Source organism: Pongo pygmaeus, chromosome 23, assembly GCF_028885625.2.
Source record: "Pongo pygmaeus isolate AG05252 chromosome 23, NHGRI_mPonPyg2-v2.0_pri, whole genome shotgun sequence".
In the NCBI taxonomy this organism is placed as follows: domain Eukaryota; kingdom Metazoa; phylum Chordata; class Mammalia; order Primates; family Hominidae; genus Pongo; species Pongo pygmaeus.
The window spans coordinates 53,343,512-53,362,405 of NC_085931.1; the positions used below are offsets into that span (position 1 = coordinate 53,343,512).

Below are 18,894 nucleotides of genomic sequence, written 5' to 3' on the forward strand. Positions count from 1 at the left end.
AAGGCATATATTGAGGGCGAGAGTCGGGGGTGTGCAAGAAAGGCCCAGGCTGGGCACATGGCAGGTGCACACTCGTGCTGGCTTGGGGAGGGAGGCAGCCTGAAGCCAGTGGGTCTCCATCCTAACCCTGGGTTCATGGAAGCTGAAGGAAATGTTTCCCACCCATCTCGGGTCTTCTTGGCTCAGCTCGTCCCTCTGGCTGGGCTGGAGTCAAGGCGGAGCACAGAGCCCTCCTGGACTTCACAGTGGCACCCAGGGCCTGCGACTCACTTCACCCTGAAGCTCATTAACAGGGCAAGGTCAAAGTAGGACCATTTGCCCCAGTGTCAGACCCATAGGAAGGAGGGGAGCCAGCATCGTGGCTGGGATCCTGACCCAGACGCTGGCTCACAGAAGGCAGGAAATGCAGCCCCTGGGGCTCCCGGGGGTGAAAGGGGCCAAGCTCATGCTCTTTTAGCACCTCAGAGCCTTCTTGGAAAAGTGATGACATCCCCAGCCTTAAGACAAGGATGGGAAACTAAGGCACGGGCTCCAGACCCAGGCCTGCCACTTGCTCTGGCTCAGGCACGCTCTGACCTTCAGCTTCCTCACCTGCTCTTCCAGTCCACAGCTCACCTGACACCTGCCCGGCAGCCTCAGATCCAAACACCCCCAGGCTCGGGCCTTACCCCCCGATGGAGCAGAGCAAACCGCTCGCGCGAGTCCCTTTGGGTCCGCTTCCAGCCTTTCACCCGCTTTGCTCACCACTTCCCTGAGGCCACCCTGGTCCCGGCTCCTGTCACCTCTGCCTGGACTTTGCAGTAGCTCCTCACTGGGTGTCCCTCACCCAGACATAGGGTCCATCAGAATCTAGGTCTGATCTCACCCCCTCCCTTGTATCACATAGAGTAAGGTCTAAAGTCCTTTCAATGCTCCCTACCTGGCTGCATCTCCTTCCACTTCCGTCTACTCTCTGTGAGCTCGGGCTACACCAGACACATGGGCCCCCATGCAGCTCCTGGGACACCCCATGCCCACTCCTGCCTCAGAGCACCTGAACCCACTATTCTCCCACTGGCATGCCCAGCCCTGATGTGCACCTGCCTCCCTCATTCCAGGCGCTTCTCCATTCCCATGCTGACCTCCCTTCATATTGCTGTTTCCCCCAGTAATTATCCCATCTGATATATACGACCTACTCACTGAGTGGTTCATCGTCTGTCTCGCCTCAACAGGAACGCCAATTTAATGAAAACAGATTTCCTTTCTTTTCTTTTCTCTTTTTTTTTTTTTTTTTTTGAGACAGAGTCTTACTCTGTTGCCCAGGCTGGAGTGCAGTGGTGCCATCTTGGCTCATTGCAACCTCCACCTCCCAGGTTTAGGTGATTCTCTTGCCCCAGGTTTCTAAGTAACTGGGACTACAGGTGCGTGGCCACCACACCCGGCTAATTTTTTGTATCTTTAGTAGAGACAGGGTTTCACTGTGTTAGCCAGGATGGTCTCGATCTCCTGACCTTGTGATCTGCCTGCCTCGGCCTCCCAAAGTGCTGGGATTACAGGCATGAGCCACTGCACCCGGACCTTCCTTTTTTTTTCTTAGATGGAGTCTCGCTCTGTCGCCCAGGGGCTGGAGTGCAGTGGTGCCATCTCAACTCACTGAAATCTCTGCCTCCTGGGTTCAAGCTATTCTCCTGCCTCAGCCTCCTGAGTAGCTGGGATGACAAGCATGTGACACAATGCCCAGCTAGTTTTTGTATTTTTAGTAGAGATGGGGTTTTGCTATGTTGGCCAAGCTAGTCTTGAACTCCTGGCCTCAAGTGATCCGCCTGTCTCCGCCTCCCAAAGTGCTAGGATTACAAGCATGAGCCACCGCACCCAGCCTCTTTATTTTTATTTTTTGAGACTGTCGCCCAGGCTGGAGTGCACTGTCGTGATCTCAGCTCACTGCAACCTTCACCTCCCGGTGAAGCGATTCTCCCACTTCAGCCTCCCAAGTAGCTGGGATTACAGGCGCCTACCACCACAGCCGGCTAATGTTTTTGTATTTTTAGGAGAGACGGGGTTTCACCACAGGGGTCAGGCTGGTCTCAAACTTTCTTTCTTTTTTGAGATGGTCTCCCTCTGTCGCTCAGGCTGGAGTGCAGTGGTGTGATCACAGCTCACTGCAGCTTTGACCTCCTGGGCTCAAGCAATCCTTCCACCTCAGCCTTCCAAGTAGCCCAGGACCACAGGTGCATGCCACCATGCCTGGATAATTTTTTTAAATGTTTTGTAGAGATGGAGTCTCTCTCTGTTACCCACGCTGATATTGAACTCCTAAGCTCAGGAAATCCTCCTGCCTCAATCTTCTAAAGTGCTGGAATTACAAGTGTGAGCCACCATACCTGGCCGACAGAGATTTCTCTCTTTTTTTTTTTTTTTTTTTTTTTGAGATTTAGTCTTGCTTTGTCACACAGGTTGAAGTGCAGTAGTGTAATCTCACTACAACCTCCACCTCCCAGGTTCAAGCAATTCTCCTGCCTCAGCCTCTGGGATTACAGGCACCTGCCAACGCGCCCAGCTAATTTTTGTATTTTTAGTAGAGACGGGATTTTGCCATGTTGGCCAGGTTGGTCTCGAACTCCTGACCTCAAGTGATCCACCCACCTTGGCCTCCCAAAGTGCTGGGATTACAGGCATGAGCCACTGCGCTCGGCCTCAGACAGAGATTTCTTGATTTCAGTTTGGTCATTGCTGTATCCCCGGTGCCTAGAACAGGGCCTGGAATGTTGTAGGTTTTCAGTGTTTGTTGAATGAATGAACATATACATTCCCGTGGAAGAGAGCTCTTCTCTGGGTGCGGGTAGGGTCTCGGCCTTTGGATGCAGGGAGACCCGGGTGATGGTGCCGGTGTTCACCCCTTACACCCAGGGCTGTTGCTGACTCAGCTGCCCCCAGGTGTGGCCCCGAAGGTCCCCGGAGGGTGGAGCGGTAGCCTGAGCTGCTAACAGCAGCCTCTGATGAGCCCTGACCCATCACCTTTGCACCCCTGAGCCTGGGAGAACCTGGTACCCGCTGGGCACTGCATCCTTTCACTCAGCATGCTGTCTGAGCACCACCATGTGCTGGGCAAGGAGCCCCTGAACAAGACTACCTCGGCCTCTGGCCTCCTGGCACTTGCTGCCAGGCAGGGAGGGTGGGCCAGCATCGAGCAGGAATCCGTAGGGCTGGGTGACGATGAGCATGAGAGGAGCCCCAGCAGAGAGGCTCCCTCCCCAGGCAGGTGCCACCCACAGTGTGAGCAGGAGCCGTCCAGGTGAGGAAACGGACCAAGCCGCCCCATCCTGCACTCTAGCCCTGACTGCAGTACACTTACTATGCGACCCTGGGCAAATCACAACATCTCTGAGCCTGACCTTCCAGAGCTGTGAAATGGGAAAAAATCTCCTCATGGAGCTATGGTGGAGGGTGTATGGGAGGCTTGCTGGAGGGCGTGCGAGAGGCCGAGCGGGAGGGCGTGTGGGAGAGCACCTGTGTGAGTGGCTGGTAGCCCCTTCATCCCTTCCAGCCTGCTGGGATCAAGAAAACCTGAGCAGGGATTCCCTAATCTGGGGAGCTAGAAATGGTAGGCAGGAGGGCCTACAGCCTCTCCCAGGTTCTCAGAGGGGCGTGGGACCTGAGAAACCCTGCAGAGCCCTGGTTTCTTGCAATGAGATCAAAAGGCGCCCCATGGCAGCACAGGGAGTGGCACAGGAGGGGTGCCCCCAGCCCCGGTGCAAGGGGCCACGAGGGCCACCTGTTACCGATGTGGATGTGCCCTCACCAGGGCCCACCAAATGCCCTGCAGAGCGCAGGCAGGCAGGCAGCCCATGGCGTGTCGTGTGGAGGGGCTGCATGGCTGTGAGCATTGATCCCGTACCTTCTTCCAGAGCAGCAGGGCCGTGCCCACTACACTCAGGACACTCAGGAGGCCGGTGAAGCCAAAGAGCAGGAGCTTCTGTGGACTCTGCGGGGGCTCTCGGTACCCTGCGTCTAGGAGGAAGCGCAGGGGAGCAGAGGGGTCAGTGACCCAGGAGAAAGCGGGGCACACACACCTGATGTTCTCCCTCACTCAGGACCCCGTTTTCAATGCTACCCTGCCAATACGCTCCACACCCAACTAGGCCCCCTGGGAGCCAGGGTTCGGGCCTTCATTGTCCCCCTCACTCCTTTTCATGTTCACTGCCTTGATTCTCTGCAAGGACAGGGATCATTTGCTCTTCCGGTGCCCCTGCCCCAGTGACCTGCCTCCCCTGCAGGCTGCTTGTAGGGCCCTGAGCGAGATGTCTCCCCTCTTGGGGCCTCTTCTTTTCCCTGTGTGAAGTGGTGATAATATGGGTGGATGTGGCTAGGGCTGAAGGAGGCGGGTTTATCCTGGGACTGACAGGGGGCTGCACCCAGGCTAGGTAGGCCCAGCCCTCCCACCCCATGCCATCCCCCGGTCCCTCCTGCTGGCATCCAGTCCTCCTTCCCCTCACCCCATCCATCCATCCATCTGGCTGGCAAAAACACACGGAGTGCCAACCACGTGCCAGGCACATGAGCATGATTTCCCCAACACTGCCTATCGTCAGCCACCAGCCCATAAGGGCACCATCTCCTTCAACCTCATCCAAGTCCTTGGAAGGCAGAGGATCCCCATGAAGACCAGGCCCAAGATAACATCGGACAGCAGCAGGACAGAGGTTCAAACCCAGGTCTACAGGATTCCGAAGCCCCCAGCTCCTTCCAGGGGATCGCAGAGGTAGGTCAGAGAATCAGGGCTTCGGTGATGGGCTCACTCATAGCTTTTGGGATCATCATTCCTTTGAGAATGTGATGAAAACTGGCTGGGTGTGCTGGCTCATGCCTGTAATCCCAACACTTTTGGAGGCCGAGGTGGGCAGATCACTTGAGGTCAGGATTCGAGACCAGCCTGGCCAACATGGCGAAATCTTTTCTCTATTAAAAATACAAAAATTAGCCTGGTGTGGTGTTGCACATCTGTAATCCCAGGTACTTGGGAGGCTGAGGCATGAGAATCGCTTGAACCCGGGAGGCAGAGATTGCAGTGAGCCAAGATTGTGCCAGTGCACTTCAGCCTGGGTGACAGAGCAAGACTCCGTCTCAAAAAAAAAAAAAAAAAAGAGAGAGAGAGAATGTGATGTGTGACTAAAGATCTGTCTCTGGAAAGGTGTATTATACATGAGCCAAGTGCTCACATACACGAGGCCCCCACAAATACATACATGCACATACCTAGTTCTGCAGAAGTTCCCCCACCATGATGGCCATGGCACACTGAGACCAAGGGCCCAAGTGAGCTCTTTTAGGTCACCTGCCAGCGGCATTTAGGGGCAGATCTGCATGCCTGGCCCTGCCCTTTCCACACCCAGGTGGAGCCCTGGCACAGCTGCAGGCCGAGGCTCCCTGAAGTGGCTCAGCCTGCTTTGCCAACGCTGGCAGACAAGGCAAACCATTCTCTATTTCTTTTCTTTTTTTTTTTTTTTTTTTGAGACGGAGTTTTGCTCTTGTCGCCCAGACTGGAGTGCAATGGTGCAATCTAGGCTCACGGCAACTTCCCGTCCCGGGTTCAAGCGATTCTCATACCTCAGCCTCCTGAGTAGCTGGGATTACAGGCACCCGCCACCATGCCCAGCTAATTTTTGTGTTTTTAGTAGAGACGGGGTTTCACCATGTTGGCCAGGCTGGTCTCGAATCCTTGACCTCAGGTGATACACCCGCCTCGGCCTCCCAAAGTGCTGGGATGTGTGAGCCACTGCGCCTGGCCCCATTCTCTATTTCCGATCCAAAGTCCCAAACTGCCATTTGAAACCTCTGTGTCCTTTGCCCTTGAAGAGCCACAGAGGAAGCCTTACCTCTGACCAGGATAAAGGTGCCGCTGCCTCTCACCGTGGAGTGTGGCCAGTGGACAGAGCAGTAGTAGGTGCCAGTGGCCGATGCACCTGGCAGCACGAGGGTGACCTGGCAGTCCAGGGTGTGGTTCTGGTTCTCTGTGCCCAGTCCAGGGTGGCAGTTGGTCGGCTTCTTAGGGCTCCTCTGTCCCTGGAGATCTTCATGAAAGTAGCTGACTGTGAAAACCTTGAATTGGGGAGTGTATGGATAGGTGATCCTGCAGCTGAAGGAGACAGCTGTGTTGGCCAGGGAGGCCATGATGGGCAGGCCGGTGTGGGTCACTGACTGTCCTCCTGGAAGGGAAGCAAAGGGAAAGAGTGACAGCTCACTTGAAGCTGCCTCAATCCCACCTACTTGCCTGTTAAGGCTTACGGCCGGGCACAGTGGCTCACACCTGTAATTCCAACACTTTGGGAGGCCGAGGCAGGAGGATCACCGGAGGTCAGGAGTTCCAGACTAGCCTGGCCAACATGGTGAAACCCCATCTCTACTAAAAGTACAAAAATTAGCCAGGCTAACTTTTTTATGCCCATAACCCCAGCACTTTGGGAGGCTGAGGTGGGCCGATCACCTGAGGTCAGGAGTTTGAGACCAGCCTGGCCAACATGGTAAAACCTGTCTCTATTAAAAATACAAAGATTAGCCAGGTGTGGTAGTGTATGCCTGTAATCCCAGCTACTCGGGAGACTGAGGCAGGAGAATCGCTTGAACCTGGGAGGCTGAGGTTGCAGTGAGCAGAGATCATGCCACTGCACTCTAGCCTGGGAGACAAGAGCAAGAGTCCGTCTCAAAAAAAAAGAAAGAAAGAAAGAAAAGTCTCATGCATCCTGTGAGCTTACCTCTACCTCTGCAGGTGCAGCCTCTGCCTCTCCTGCACTCGCTGTGTGCCGGAGTTGTGCCAAGCATATTACGCACACCACTCTACCTCTCCTAATATACCCCAAGGCAAAGTGAGAGCCCCTGTTTTATGAAGAAGAAGAGTCTGAGGGTCAGGGAGTTGAAGCACTTAGCTCTAGATCCCTCAGCAGGTAGACAGTGGAGCTACAACCCCATCCAGGGCTGGGGGACACCAGAGCCTGCGCTCCCAACCCCTCTTCTTCCCAAAGGCCAAGAGGCCACCTGGGATCAAAGCACAGGCCTGAGAAGAGAGAAAGCTGGTGATGGATGAGAAATAAAGAAGGAGGCAGGAAAACAAAATAAAGAAACCCAAGTGTTTCCTGGCGGTAGACAGAGAGGGAGGCAGGTCTGCCCACAGTTCTCCCTGTGCCAAAGTAAGGAGGCACGCAGGCGGTGGGAGACACAAACCTCTCCCGGACTCTGGGCTCGGAGAGGATTTGTCAGGTTTTTATATAGTATAACAGGCAACATCCTGAGAGCGGTTTTTCCAACAACGCAGAGGTGCTCCACGTGGGGCCATTTCGGCTGTGATCGTGAGGTCAATGACCATGACAAAGCCAGTTTTGCAGGAGCCACCCCTCCCCCGACTCATCAGAGGCACCTCAGAAAGCAGTTTGAAAATTCCCAAAGCAGCAGCCCTGCCTGGGGGGCTCTAACCCCTACTGCAGGCCTCTGAGATGCTGTTTGGATCCTTGGCTGGGGGCAGCAGCCACCCCCTGCCCCAGACTTCAGCTGCACAGGCCCATCGGCTTTAGCGCTCCTGGGTTCTCCAGGCCCCTCCTTCTCCAGCAGCTGAGCAGCAGACAGTTCTAAATTGAGGTCGGCAGCCAGCAGCCAAGAACATGCAGGCTGGGTTGTTAATCGGGAGAAGATCGTGTGTTTGAGATGCTCAGAGGAGCCACAAGATTTATTTCATTGGGGAAAGTGAGGTGTGGGCCCTGCCTGTGGTGTGGGGCTGGAGGGAGGCCAGCCTGATCTCTTCCCAGGTCTCTTCAGTTCAGTTCTGAGCCAGAGCTCTGGGAAGGGGGTCCCAAAGGGAGGCCAGCCTTCTGGAAGATGGGGGAACAGAGATGGAGTTGGCCCTGTGCTTCAGTTAATCCCTCAAAACTCTGGCAATGCTGATATTTTGAGCTTCCTGTTGAGCCACTAAAGAGACACCCCCAGGCTGGGCAGGGTGGCTCATGCCTGTAATCCTAGCACTTTGGGAGGCCAAGGCGGGTGGATTGCTTGAGGCCAGGAGTTCGAGACCAGCCTGGCTAACATGGTGAAACCCCGCCTCTACTAAAAATACAAAAAAAAAAAAAAAAAAAAATCAGGAGCCACGGTGACTCAGGCCTGTTGTCCTGTCACATAAGGAGGCAAGGCCAGGCATTTGAGACCAGCCTGGACAGCACAGAAAGCCCTCATCTATGTAACAACAATAACCACAACAACAAAAATTTGGCCTGGCCAATTTGGCCAGGCCTGTTGGCTCATGCCCGTAATCCCAGAACTTTGGGAAGCCAAGGTGGGCAGATCTCTTGAGGTCAGGAGTTCGAGACCAGCCTGGCCAACATGGCAAAACCCCGTCTCTACTAAAAAATATTAGCCAGGTGTGGTGGTGGGCACCTGTAATCCCAGCTACTCAAGAGGCTGAGGCAGGAAAATTGCTTGAATCTGGGAGATGGAGGTTGCAGTGAGCCAAGGTCACGCCACTGCACTCCAGCCTGGGCAACAGAGCAAGAATCCGTCTCAAAAAAAAAAAAAAAAAAAAAGAAAGAAAGAAAAAGAGAGACACCCCCTCCCTCAAAGAACAAAAGGCACTGACAGTTCCAGGGAATCGACTCACATGTCCGGCAGTCACAGTAGGTTCGACTTGTAATTGATATAACAACGCTCACTTGTGAAATGTCATTCCAGGGAGCTGGCACCCGGGCCCCCTCTAGGGCTCCCCTCTGGTGGACGGAGCAGGAGGGATTTTACCCTGGACTTTGTATGTCTGGACTCTACTGCAGGATTGCTGCTGTTTAATGATAACATTACATTCGTTTTGTCATAAAACTAAGAGCCTTGCTTCAGGGCAGGGGCTTATCCGAGATGGGGCAGGGGCAGGGTAGGCATAAGAGGTGGGGGCTGTTATATTGTCCCCCAGGGACCCAGGTGGGCTGGGATGGTGGCGCGTGTCTGTAATCCCAGCTACTCAGAAGCCAAAGCAGAAGGACCTCCTGAGGCCAGGAGTTCAAGGCCAGCCTGGCCATCAATTTTTTTTTTTTAATTAAAAAAAATTTTTTTTAGAGGCAAGAGGGGTAGGGTGAACCACAAATGACATCACCACCGACCCTGCCCAGCAGCCCTGCACAGCACTCACAGGCCACTGCCCCCTCTGTGTACCTACCCTGTGGCCCCCTCGACCTGGGACCTCCATATCCTCACCCGGGGCCTCCTGCTCCACCTCACAGTGTATCTAAGAGGCCACTCCAGGGGGAGGGCAGGTACACTGTCAGCACCACGAAACCTTCCTGTTTGTCCTGGGCAGGAAGACTTCAGACCGATTTCTTTCAAAATTCTCCCTGTCTGAGGTATCCTTCTAGAAAATGATGAACTCTGCTACTGCAATTAAGCCAATCTTTACAATTCCAGGGAAATCTATAAAAACAGACGTCCATTGTTCTATATTCTTTTGGGATTCCTTTCTTTAAGGTCACCGGGTTAGGCTCATGACAATGCACGGCTCTGGCTTAGATCTGCCACAGCGAGGAGAGGCTTCCAAACGAGAACCTCAGACCTCTGATGAAACTGCTGTGTCCAAAAAGTAAAAAGAGGAAGCCGTCTCTGACGAGCTCAGTCAATAACCAACAGCCAGTCTGGAGACGTCAGGCCAAAACACCAGGGGGAGGAGAGGAGGTCTGCAGTTGCAGCCAAGGCCTCTGGGTTCTGGCCTGCGAAAGTAGCTTACCACCTCCCCTGCACCTACACCTTCCTTTCTTTCTTTCTTTCGTTCTTCTTTTTTTTTTTTTTGAGATGGAGTCTCCCTCTGTCGCCCAGGCTGGAGTGCAGTGGCGCGATCTTGGCTCACTGCAAGCTCCACCTCCTGGGTTCACGCCATTCTCCTGCCTCAGCCTTCTGAGTAGCTGGAACCACAGGCGCCCACCACCATGCCCGGCTAATTGTTTGTATTTTTAGTAGAGACGGGGTTTCACCGTGTTAGCCAGAATGGTCTCAATCTCCTGACCTTGTGATCTGCCCACCTCGGCCTCCCAAAGTGCTGGGATTACAGGCGTGAGCCACCACGCCTGGCCTGCACCTTCCTTTCAATGGGGCATCAGCACCCCAGAGCTGGACCCCTGCAACTGCCCAGCTCCCACCCCATCTCCTGGACCTGTGCCTCCCAGAGGCCCCTTCAGAGATGTAGCCTGTAGAGGTCTAGGCCCTAGTTGGCTGCCGACTAGAAGCGGTCCCCTGTGAAGACACAGTGCTGATAGGTTTCACGGTCATTTCCAAGTCCACAAATTCTTTTCAGCTGTCATTTCTTTCTGCCTCCCACAAACATTGAAGGGGTACCGGTTAGGTCACAGGCCCTGTCCCAGATCAGGAAGGGCTCCCTGCCCTGGCAACATCCCCAGTCCAAAAGGGAAGGAGCAGAAGGAGCCTGAGGCAGAAGGGCTGGTATGGGGAGCATTGAGTTTGCCTGGGATGGGGTTGGGGTGCAGGGTTGGTGGCCCGGGGGTCTAGAGGGCGTCCATGACCCAGAAGCAGGAACCCACAGACAGAAGGAAAAGAAAAAGTACAGAAATCGTATCCTGGCTTGGTGTGACACAGGTCCTATGTCAATTAAACACCACGACAATCCTAGGAGGCAACTATTGCAACCGTGTTCTGTAGCGGGTCTAGCTAGGAGTGGTGGCGCACGCCTGTAGTTCCAGCTACTCAGGAAGTCGAAGCAGGAGGATCGCCTGAGCGCAGGAGTTTGAGACCAGCCTGAGCACATAGTGAAACCCCATCTCAAAACCAAAACCAAAAAGCAGAGGATTTTAAAGGCCCAAAACCACAGAGATCATGGGTGGTGGGGCCAGGCTTTGGACCCCAGTTGGTCTGGCTGTGTTGCGGAAGAAGAGCCAGCACCCGGGCTGGGAAGCTGTCATCAGATATGGCAGGGGGTGCTCATGGTGGCACTGGGCACAGTAGCCATCAGATGCTAACAAGAGGTTTGTCAGAACCCTGATGGGCCTCACAAATTTTCACCACCAGATGGCCAACAAGTGGCTACTTGGCTTGTAGCCAAGAAGGTGGGTGTAGAGGGGGCTGGGGAGAGCTGCAGGGCATCCGGCCTGCCCTGGGGGTGCCTGCTTCTCACCCCAGGCTGAGAAGGGCTTTAGCGGGACCCTGGCTGAGCTTGAGCAGTATCCCCTGAGTGAGGGCACTCGGCTGCCGACTATCTCATGCCAGGGCGTGGTGTGGCTGCATCATGGTTTGTCCCTTTTCTGGCAAAGGCAGTGTGTCCCCATGGGATAACGTGGTCCGGGGCAGTGAGCTGGCTGAGTGTCCTTCTAGACTGGCTCATGCAGCTGCCTAGAGGGGCCCACGGCCTGGCGAGGAAGACCAGGGTGGATACCAGACTCCTGGGGGCTGAGGAGGGAGTGAGAGCCACATAATTCCAGTTAGCACTCCCCCACTTCCGTGGGGGCCCCCAACAGACTCCACACCAACACCGCGAGCACCCAGAGCCCAGGGCCAGCCTCCCCTGCACCTGACAAGGCAGGTCTTTTCTGCCTCCACCCAGGTTGACCGGTGGGGACGGACGAGGAAGGGGTCTGGGTGGGAAAGAGAAGAGGGACCTCGCCCCTCACCCTCACACAGGCCTCAGGTGGCCTGGGAAACCACTTCAGCCTTAGAGTTTGAAGTTTTGTCTGTTACACAGGGTTAGAGATGTGAAGAACTGGGACGCATTTGTGACTTTCAGTGACCATAGAACTTTGACTTGGAGTGACCAGAGGAGCTGAGTTTTGCCTGGAGAAATCCCCCAGCACCAAGGGGCCTAGAGGGCCCAGGAGCTGCTCCCAGCTGCTTTTCTGGTCATTCTCCAGGTCCCATGGGATCTGGGGCAGGCAGAGCTGGAACAGGTCCTGGGGTGCAGGGAGGAAACGTCTCAAGGAGCCCCAGGGGTTTTCTGTGCAGGGAACGGATTTGAGAACTTCCCTTCCACTTAGAGAGTTTAGGAGGATTTGAGATTTGCCCTGTGGAGAGCGGGACCTGGAGGTGGCTGCAAGGAGCACCCCTGAGGCTCAGGGAGTTGGGGCAGAGAGTGAGGAGGGGCTGGTGAGGACCTGAACTCTCCTGCCTGGCCTGCCCTGCCGGGAGGGAAGGCTGCAGGGGCAGGGAGTTTGGCCCAGGGGGAGTTTTCTGAACAGGAGCGTCTTGAAACTGGTGAATGTGGATAGGATGGTACAGGGAGAGGGGAGAGGGCACCCATAGTGAGGACCATGGGGCAAGAGGGATGCAGCAGGAGGGCAGCAGGGCCATCAGAGGCAGGGTTGCCACACGGTGTCTGGGAGGGCCCCTGCCCCGCCCCCGGGCTTGGCTGTTTGTTTTGAGTCTTCAACTCCTCTCCTGTGCCTCCCCACCCCCACAGAACTGCAAGCACAGACATCTCATCTGGGCAGCACCACGGATCCCTGCTTAGTCTGCCCACCCTGCTTTACAGGAGACTGTGTTTTCGGGGGTGACACACCCTCCACCCCTCACTTCTCTGCAGCTCCAGGGAAGTCCCTCCCACACTGTGAGGAAGCCCTGGGCCTGGCCAGAAATAGGGGCGATGAGCGGGGGCGTTTGGGAAAAGCCCAGGTTCTGGAGGCAACAGGCGTGGATGCGGCTCCTGGCTCTGCCACTTCAAGGTGGTGCAACTTGGGCAGCTGGCTTTACTCCTCTGACCTCAGCATCTCCCCGCAACACAGGGAGAGCAACAATGCCAGCCTTAAGGGGTTGTCGTGGGATTAATTGGGACCTGGAACCCAGCTACTTGCCACAGGCCAGGCTGCCTTTCCCCAGGGACAAGAATGAGACAGGGAGTCCTCCTTGGGGATCTACAAAGGCAAATCCCAGCCGGGTGTGGCGGCTCATGCCTATTAACCCCAGCACTTCGGGAGGCCAAGGCAAGCGGATCACATGAGGTCAGAAATTCAAGACCAGCCTGGCCAACATGGTGAAACCCCTTCTCTACTAAAAATACAAAAAATTATCTGGGTGTAGTGGCACAAGCCTACAGTCTCAGATACTTGGGAGGGTGAGGCAAGAGAATCGCTTGAACCCAGGAGGCGGAGGTTGCAGTGAGCCGAGGTCGCACTGCTGCACTCCAGCCTGGGTGACGAGAGCTATCTCTGTTTTTTTTAAAAAAAGGCAAATGCCAGCCCTATACCCTTCTGCCGGGTTAAATGACATGCCCTCAGCGCAGGGTACATAGGCCCTGATGGTCCAGGCACAGGAGGACCCCCAGGGGTCTTTCCCTGACCCAGGCTTGGGCACCGTCCCTGTCCCGGGTGCTGGCCTGGCCTGGCTGAAGGCCCCTCAGGGGTGTGGTGTGTGCAGGGCTGGGGGCACGAACAGCCCTCTGCCTTCAGCCTCCAGCTGCTCTTCTCCCACCCTTGTTGGGAAAGAGTTTGTCAACCGCCCGCGGGTGCCTGAGTCCTTCCTTTTCCGGTTCTTCTTATGAATCTGTGGCTGCTTGAACTCGGAGTTTGAGAGCTGGGCGGAGTTGCTATCCTCCCACACCTGGCGTGGGGACTACATGCTGAGTGAGTCCCTGGTGGGGTGTGCCCCCACGCGTTGGTGTGCCCACCTGGCAGCTTTCCTGTGGATCACTGATGCTCAGGATCAGACCTGCCCACCACCTGCACAGCACCCCCATCCCTCCAACTCAATAGCTCCCATCCAGTCCCCTCTCCTGCCCAACCAGCGCTGTCTCTGTGCCTCTGAGCCCCCAGCGATCCACAAACTCATCCTGCTCCTGCCCTGCCTGAACCGGCAGGGGCTCCCTGCTGGAGGAGACCCAGGAAGGAGTCTGAAATCAATTTACGGGGTCAAGACAAGCAATTAAAAAAACAGAACATGAAGCATTTCATGCGTAGTAAGGGCACTGTTTGCGACCTTCTAGTTTCAGTTATATTCATGCAACTGGGTTCAGACAGGGTCACGCTAAAACATGCATCTCTTAACTTTGGGCCGCTGCTAAAAAAATGGAAAGTCCCTGGCTTGGAGGATCCATTTCTTGCCTCCCAGGACCTGCACAGCCCCGCTCAGCTGCTCTCTGGCCCTCACTCGCCCACTCCTGCCTAGACGTCAGCCGGCCACACTCCGGCGCCTTCGCCCGGCTGCGTGGAATGTCCTACCCATTCCTTCCTCTCCTGGGCTTTGAGGTCCCCCTCTCTGTCTCCAGGACGTGCTCACTTCCTCCCTGAGCCACTCCTGGGTGTCTGGCTGCCCTGCACAGCACAGACTCTCAAGCATCACTGTTAAGCCATGTGATCAGAAGAGCCAATGTCCCCTGGGTTTGGTTTCACCTTTTGCAGATGACAAAACTGAGGCTCAGAGAAGGCAAGAGGTTTGCCCAAATTGCGGTGGTAGACATGGGATTTTAAGCTGGGTCCCTTTGAGTCTGTAATCCCACTCGTGTTTTTTTTTGCTTTTTGTTTTTTGTTTTTTTTTGAGGCAGAATTTTACTCTTGTTACCCAGGCTCGAGTGAAATGGCACGATCTCAGCTCACTACAACCTCCATCTCCCAGGTTCAAGCGATTCTCCTGCCTCAGCCTCCTGAGTTGCTAGGATTACAGGCATGTGCCACCTCGCCTGGCTAATTTTGTATTTTTAGTAGAGGTGGGGTTTCACCATGTTGGCCAGGCTAGTCTCGAACTCCTGACCTTGGGTGATCTCTTGAACTCAGGACTTTAAGATCAGCCTGCAGAATATAGCGAGACCCTATCTCTACTCAATAAATAAATTAGCCAGGCACGATGGCATGCCTGTAGTCCTAGCTACTCAGGAGGCTGAGGCAGGAGGATCACTTGAGCCTGGGAGTTCGAAGCTGCAATGAGTTATGATCATGCCACTGCACTCCAGCCTGGGTGACAGAGAGAGACCCTTTCTTAAAAAACAAACAGGCTGGGTGCAGTGGGTCATGCCTGTAATCCCAGCACTTTGGGAGGCCAAGGCAGGTGGATCACCAGAGGTCAGGAGTTCAAGACCAGCCTGGCCAACATGGTGAAACACTGCCTCTACTAAAAATACAAAAATTAGCTAAGTGTGGTGGCAGGCGCCTGTGATCCCAGCTACTCAGGAGGCTGAGGCAAGAGAATCGCTTGAACCCAGAAGGCAGAGGTTGCAGTGAGCCGAGATCACGCACGCCACTGCACTCCAGCCTGTGTGACAGAGCGACACTCCGTCACAAACAAACAAACAAACAAACTCCTCAAAGCAAGCAAAAGAAAACATTCTCAAAGGAAAGAAATATACTTATTTAAAGGGAGTCAAAAATTCAGAGGCTGTTTCCTTAAATTTGGGTCATCTAATAGGTAGACAGGGCCAGCAATATGTAGGGGCCTGGGGACAATGGTAGTCAGAAATGGCCCTGCAGCACTGGGGGACTGTTATTGTCACCTCAACTCAAGCAGAGCCTGTGGCTCCCAAAACAGAAGTGACCCCCGAGCCCTCTACAGGCTGGCCCTGTGACAAGGCCAGTGCTGCAGAGGGCCAGATGGCATCCCTGCTCTGCAGCAGGGGCGGACATTTTGGGAAAGGAATGCACCGTGGAAAACTTGGTATGCTCTTATTGAAAATGCTCCCATGGGCCAGGCGCGGTGGCTCACGCCTGTAATCCCAGCACTTTGGGAGCGTGAGGTGGGTGGATCTCCTGAGGTCAGGAGTTTGAGACCAGCCTGGCCAACATGGTGAAACCCGTCTCTATTAAAAATACAAAAATTAGCCAGGCGTGGTGGCAGGCGCCTGTAATCCCAGCTACTCGGGAGGCTGAGGCAGGAGAATCGCTTGAACCTGTGAGGCAGAGGTTGCGGCGAGCCGAGATCGCATCATTGCACTCCAGCCTGGGCAATAAGAGTGAAACTCTGTCTCAAAAAAAAAAAAGAAAAGAAAAAAGAGAAGAAAAGAAGAAAATGCTTCTGTGGCTTTCTCTCACCCCCAGAATCTGCCACCCACAATCTCCCCTGTTCCTCACACTCTGCTTCAGCTACTGAGGCTCCTCTCACCACCAAGTCACGGGCCAGGGCTTTGGTCCCCGCTCCCCGCTGCATGGAACTCAATCCCTTCTATGGCATCAAGCGCGCGTTGTCAGCCAAGGGTGTGAGGACCCAGACAACGCTGATCAAAGGTATCCATCCCAAGTTAGGTCGATTTTGAAGGAAAACACTTTGATTCCCCAGCTACAGAAGAAAGCAGTTCCCACGGTCTTTATTTTAGGCATGGGGTTTGCCCTCCAATTTAATTCTGGCATCTCTCAGAGCTGTGCCTTTTTAAAGGCCCATCTGAAAGGCTGCGATCGGGGCTGTTGGTTTTATCTCAGAGCCCCAGTCATGTGCCTGAGCACAAATCCCAGGATGCCACAGACGAGCAGGCGGGCAGGACACGGCATCAAATGCAAAGGCGTGTGGTCAAGTGGCTGGCGAGGGAGGGGCATTTTGCAGGACTTGGAAGGCAACCTTTGAACAGAGACTATTTCGGAGCTTTTAGCACCGCTGCCTTTGGAATGGCGCCATCGGACAGGTTGTCACATCTTTCAACATCTCCAAATTACAAAGATGCATCAAGACGTGGCCATTTCCACAGCCCATCCACGGCTCATTTTCATGTCTCTAGACCCCCGAACCAGGGTGTACGGTGGCCGCTTGGGGACACAAACCATGTGCAGAACGTCCAAGATTTGAATCGGGAATAAGCCTCACAAGGGTCAATCAGTGTCTTTATAGCAGTTGCCTCCTTTTTGCCTGTTTTGAAAGTCAAGGCCGGGCGCAGGTGCTCACGCCTGTAATCCCAGCACTTCGGGAAGCTGAGGCAGGCGGATCATCTGAGGTCAGTAGTTCAAGACCAGCCTGGCCAACATGGTGAAACCCCATCTCTACTAAAAATACAAAAATTAGCTGGGCATGGTGGCACGCACCTGTAGCCCCAGCTACTCAGGAGGCTGGGCAGGAGAATCGCTTGAACCCGGGAGGTGGAGAGTGAGCCGAGACTGTGCCACTACACTCCAGCCTGGGTGACAGAGTAAGACTCTGTCTCAAAACAAAAACAAACAAAAAAAGAAGGTCAAAAAGTGGTCAAGTTGCTCCAACTTTGGAGCTCATTTGAGAGTGTGGTCTGGGTCATCAGGGGACTCAGCCTCTCCTTTTATAGCCATCTCTCTACCTTCTAAGGGGCATCAGGATGGTATAGAAGGTGGCAATAGGGCCAAAAGGGTGAGGTTGGGGTCTGCTTCTTGTCTCTGAATTGGAGTGGGCAAAATGAAGTGAGGGGAACAGACTGGGCACGGTGGCTCACGCCTGTAATCCTAGCACTTTGGGAGGCCGAGGCGGGTGGATCACGAGGTCAAGAGTTCGAGACCAGCGTAGTCAAGATGGTGAAATCCCGTCTCTACTAAAAATACAAAAATTAGCTGGGCACGGTGGTGGGCGCCTATAATCCCAGCTACTTGGGAGGCTGAGGCATGAGAATCACTTGAACCCGCCAGGCAGAGATTGCAGTGAGCCAAGATCTCGCCACTGCACTCCAGGCTAGGCGACAGAGCAAGACTCCATCTCAAAAAAAAAAAAAAAAAAGGAAATGAAGTGAGGGGAACAGACCCCCCAGAGTGCCTCCTTCAGCAGGGAGTATGTGTCCACCCCAAGTCTCACCAAGGAGGGCCAGGCCTGCCACCAGGAAGGGAGCTGACAGATGGAGACAGAAAGAGGTGGGAGAAAGGAAAGACCGTGGGCTGCGGGAGTCCAGAGAGGGGGGCCCATCTCAGCCTGGAAGGGGCAAGGGGTTCCTGGGAAGGCAACTCTTGGAGTGTGGATCATTATTTGGTTTTTAAATTAGAATTCTTTAGGTACCCCTACCACCTCCCAGTAACAAAGTGAAACATGTTCACTGTAGAAATTCTAGAAATGCCCAGCACTTTCGGAGGCAAGCCTGGGCAACATAGCAAGACCCTGTTTCTGAAATAAATAAATAAATAAAATTAGCTGGGCAAGGTAGCAGTGCCTGCAGTTCCAGCTACTCTGGAAGCTGAGGTGGGAGGATCACTTGAGCCCAGGAGTTTGAGGCTGCAGTGAGCCATGACTGTACCACCTCAGTCCAGCCTGGGTGACAGTGTGAAACCCCATCCCTCTTTTTTTTTTTTTTTTTTTTTGAGATGGAGTCTCACCTTGTTGCCCAGGCTGGAGTGCAGTGGCATGATCTCAGCTCATTGCAATCTCTGCCTCCCAGGTTCAAGAGATTCTCCTGCCTCAGCCTCCTGAGTTGCTGGGATTACAGGCATGTGCCACCACACCCAGCTAGTTTTTGTATTTTAGTAGAGGCAGGGTTTCACCAGGTTGGCCAGGCTGGTCTTGAACTCCTGACCTCATGACCTCACCATGTTGGCCAGGCTGGTCTCAAACTCCTGTTCACTGAGGCAGAGATCTGCCCGCCTCAGCCTCCCAAAGTGCTGGGATTACAGGTGTGAGCCATCACACTGAGACCCCATCTCTTAAAAAAAAAAAAACAAACATACAGCCGGGCGCGGTGGCTGATGCCTGTAATCCCAGCACTTTGGGAGGCCGAGGCGGGCAGATCACAAGGTCGGGAGATCGAGACCATCCTGACTAACACGGTGAAACCCCATATTTACTAAAAATAAAAAAATTAGATGGGCGTGGTGGCAGGCACCTATAGTCCCAGCTACTCGGGAGGCTGAGGCAGGAGAATGGCGTGAACCCGGGAGGCGGAGCTTGCGGTGAGCTGAGATTGCACCACTGCACTCCAGCCTAGGGGACAGAGCGAGACTCCGTCTCAAAAGAAACAAAAACAACAACAACAAAAAACAAAAAACATACAAACAACAAGAAAAAGAAATTCTAGAAATGACAACAAAATCTCAAGAAGCAAGC

At 54.3% G+C, this 18,894-nt stretch overlaps 1 protein-coding gene across 1 annotated transcript in view; it reads right to left on the reverse strand.

Moving 5' to 3' along the window:
* Positions 1–18,894, reverse strand: part of NFAM1 (NFAT activating protein with ITAM motif 1) — a 48,888-nt gene that overhangs the window by 22,130 nt on the left and 7,864 nt on the right. Inside the window, exons 2-3 of the mRNA XM_054469983.2 lie at positions 5,856–6,185; positions 3,878–3,990 (exon numbers count right to left, since the gene is read on the reverse strand). Coding sequence (XP_054325958.1) covers positions 3,878–3,990; positions 5,856–6,185 — 443 coding nt within the window. The remainder of the gene's footprint in view (positions 1–3,877; positions 3,991–5,855; positions 6,186–18,894) is intronic.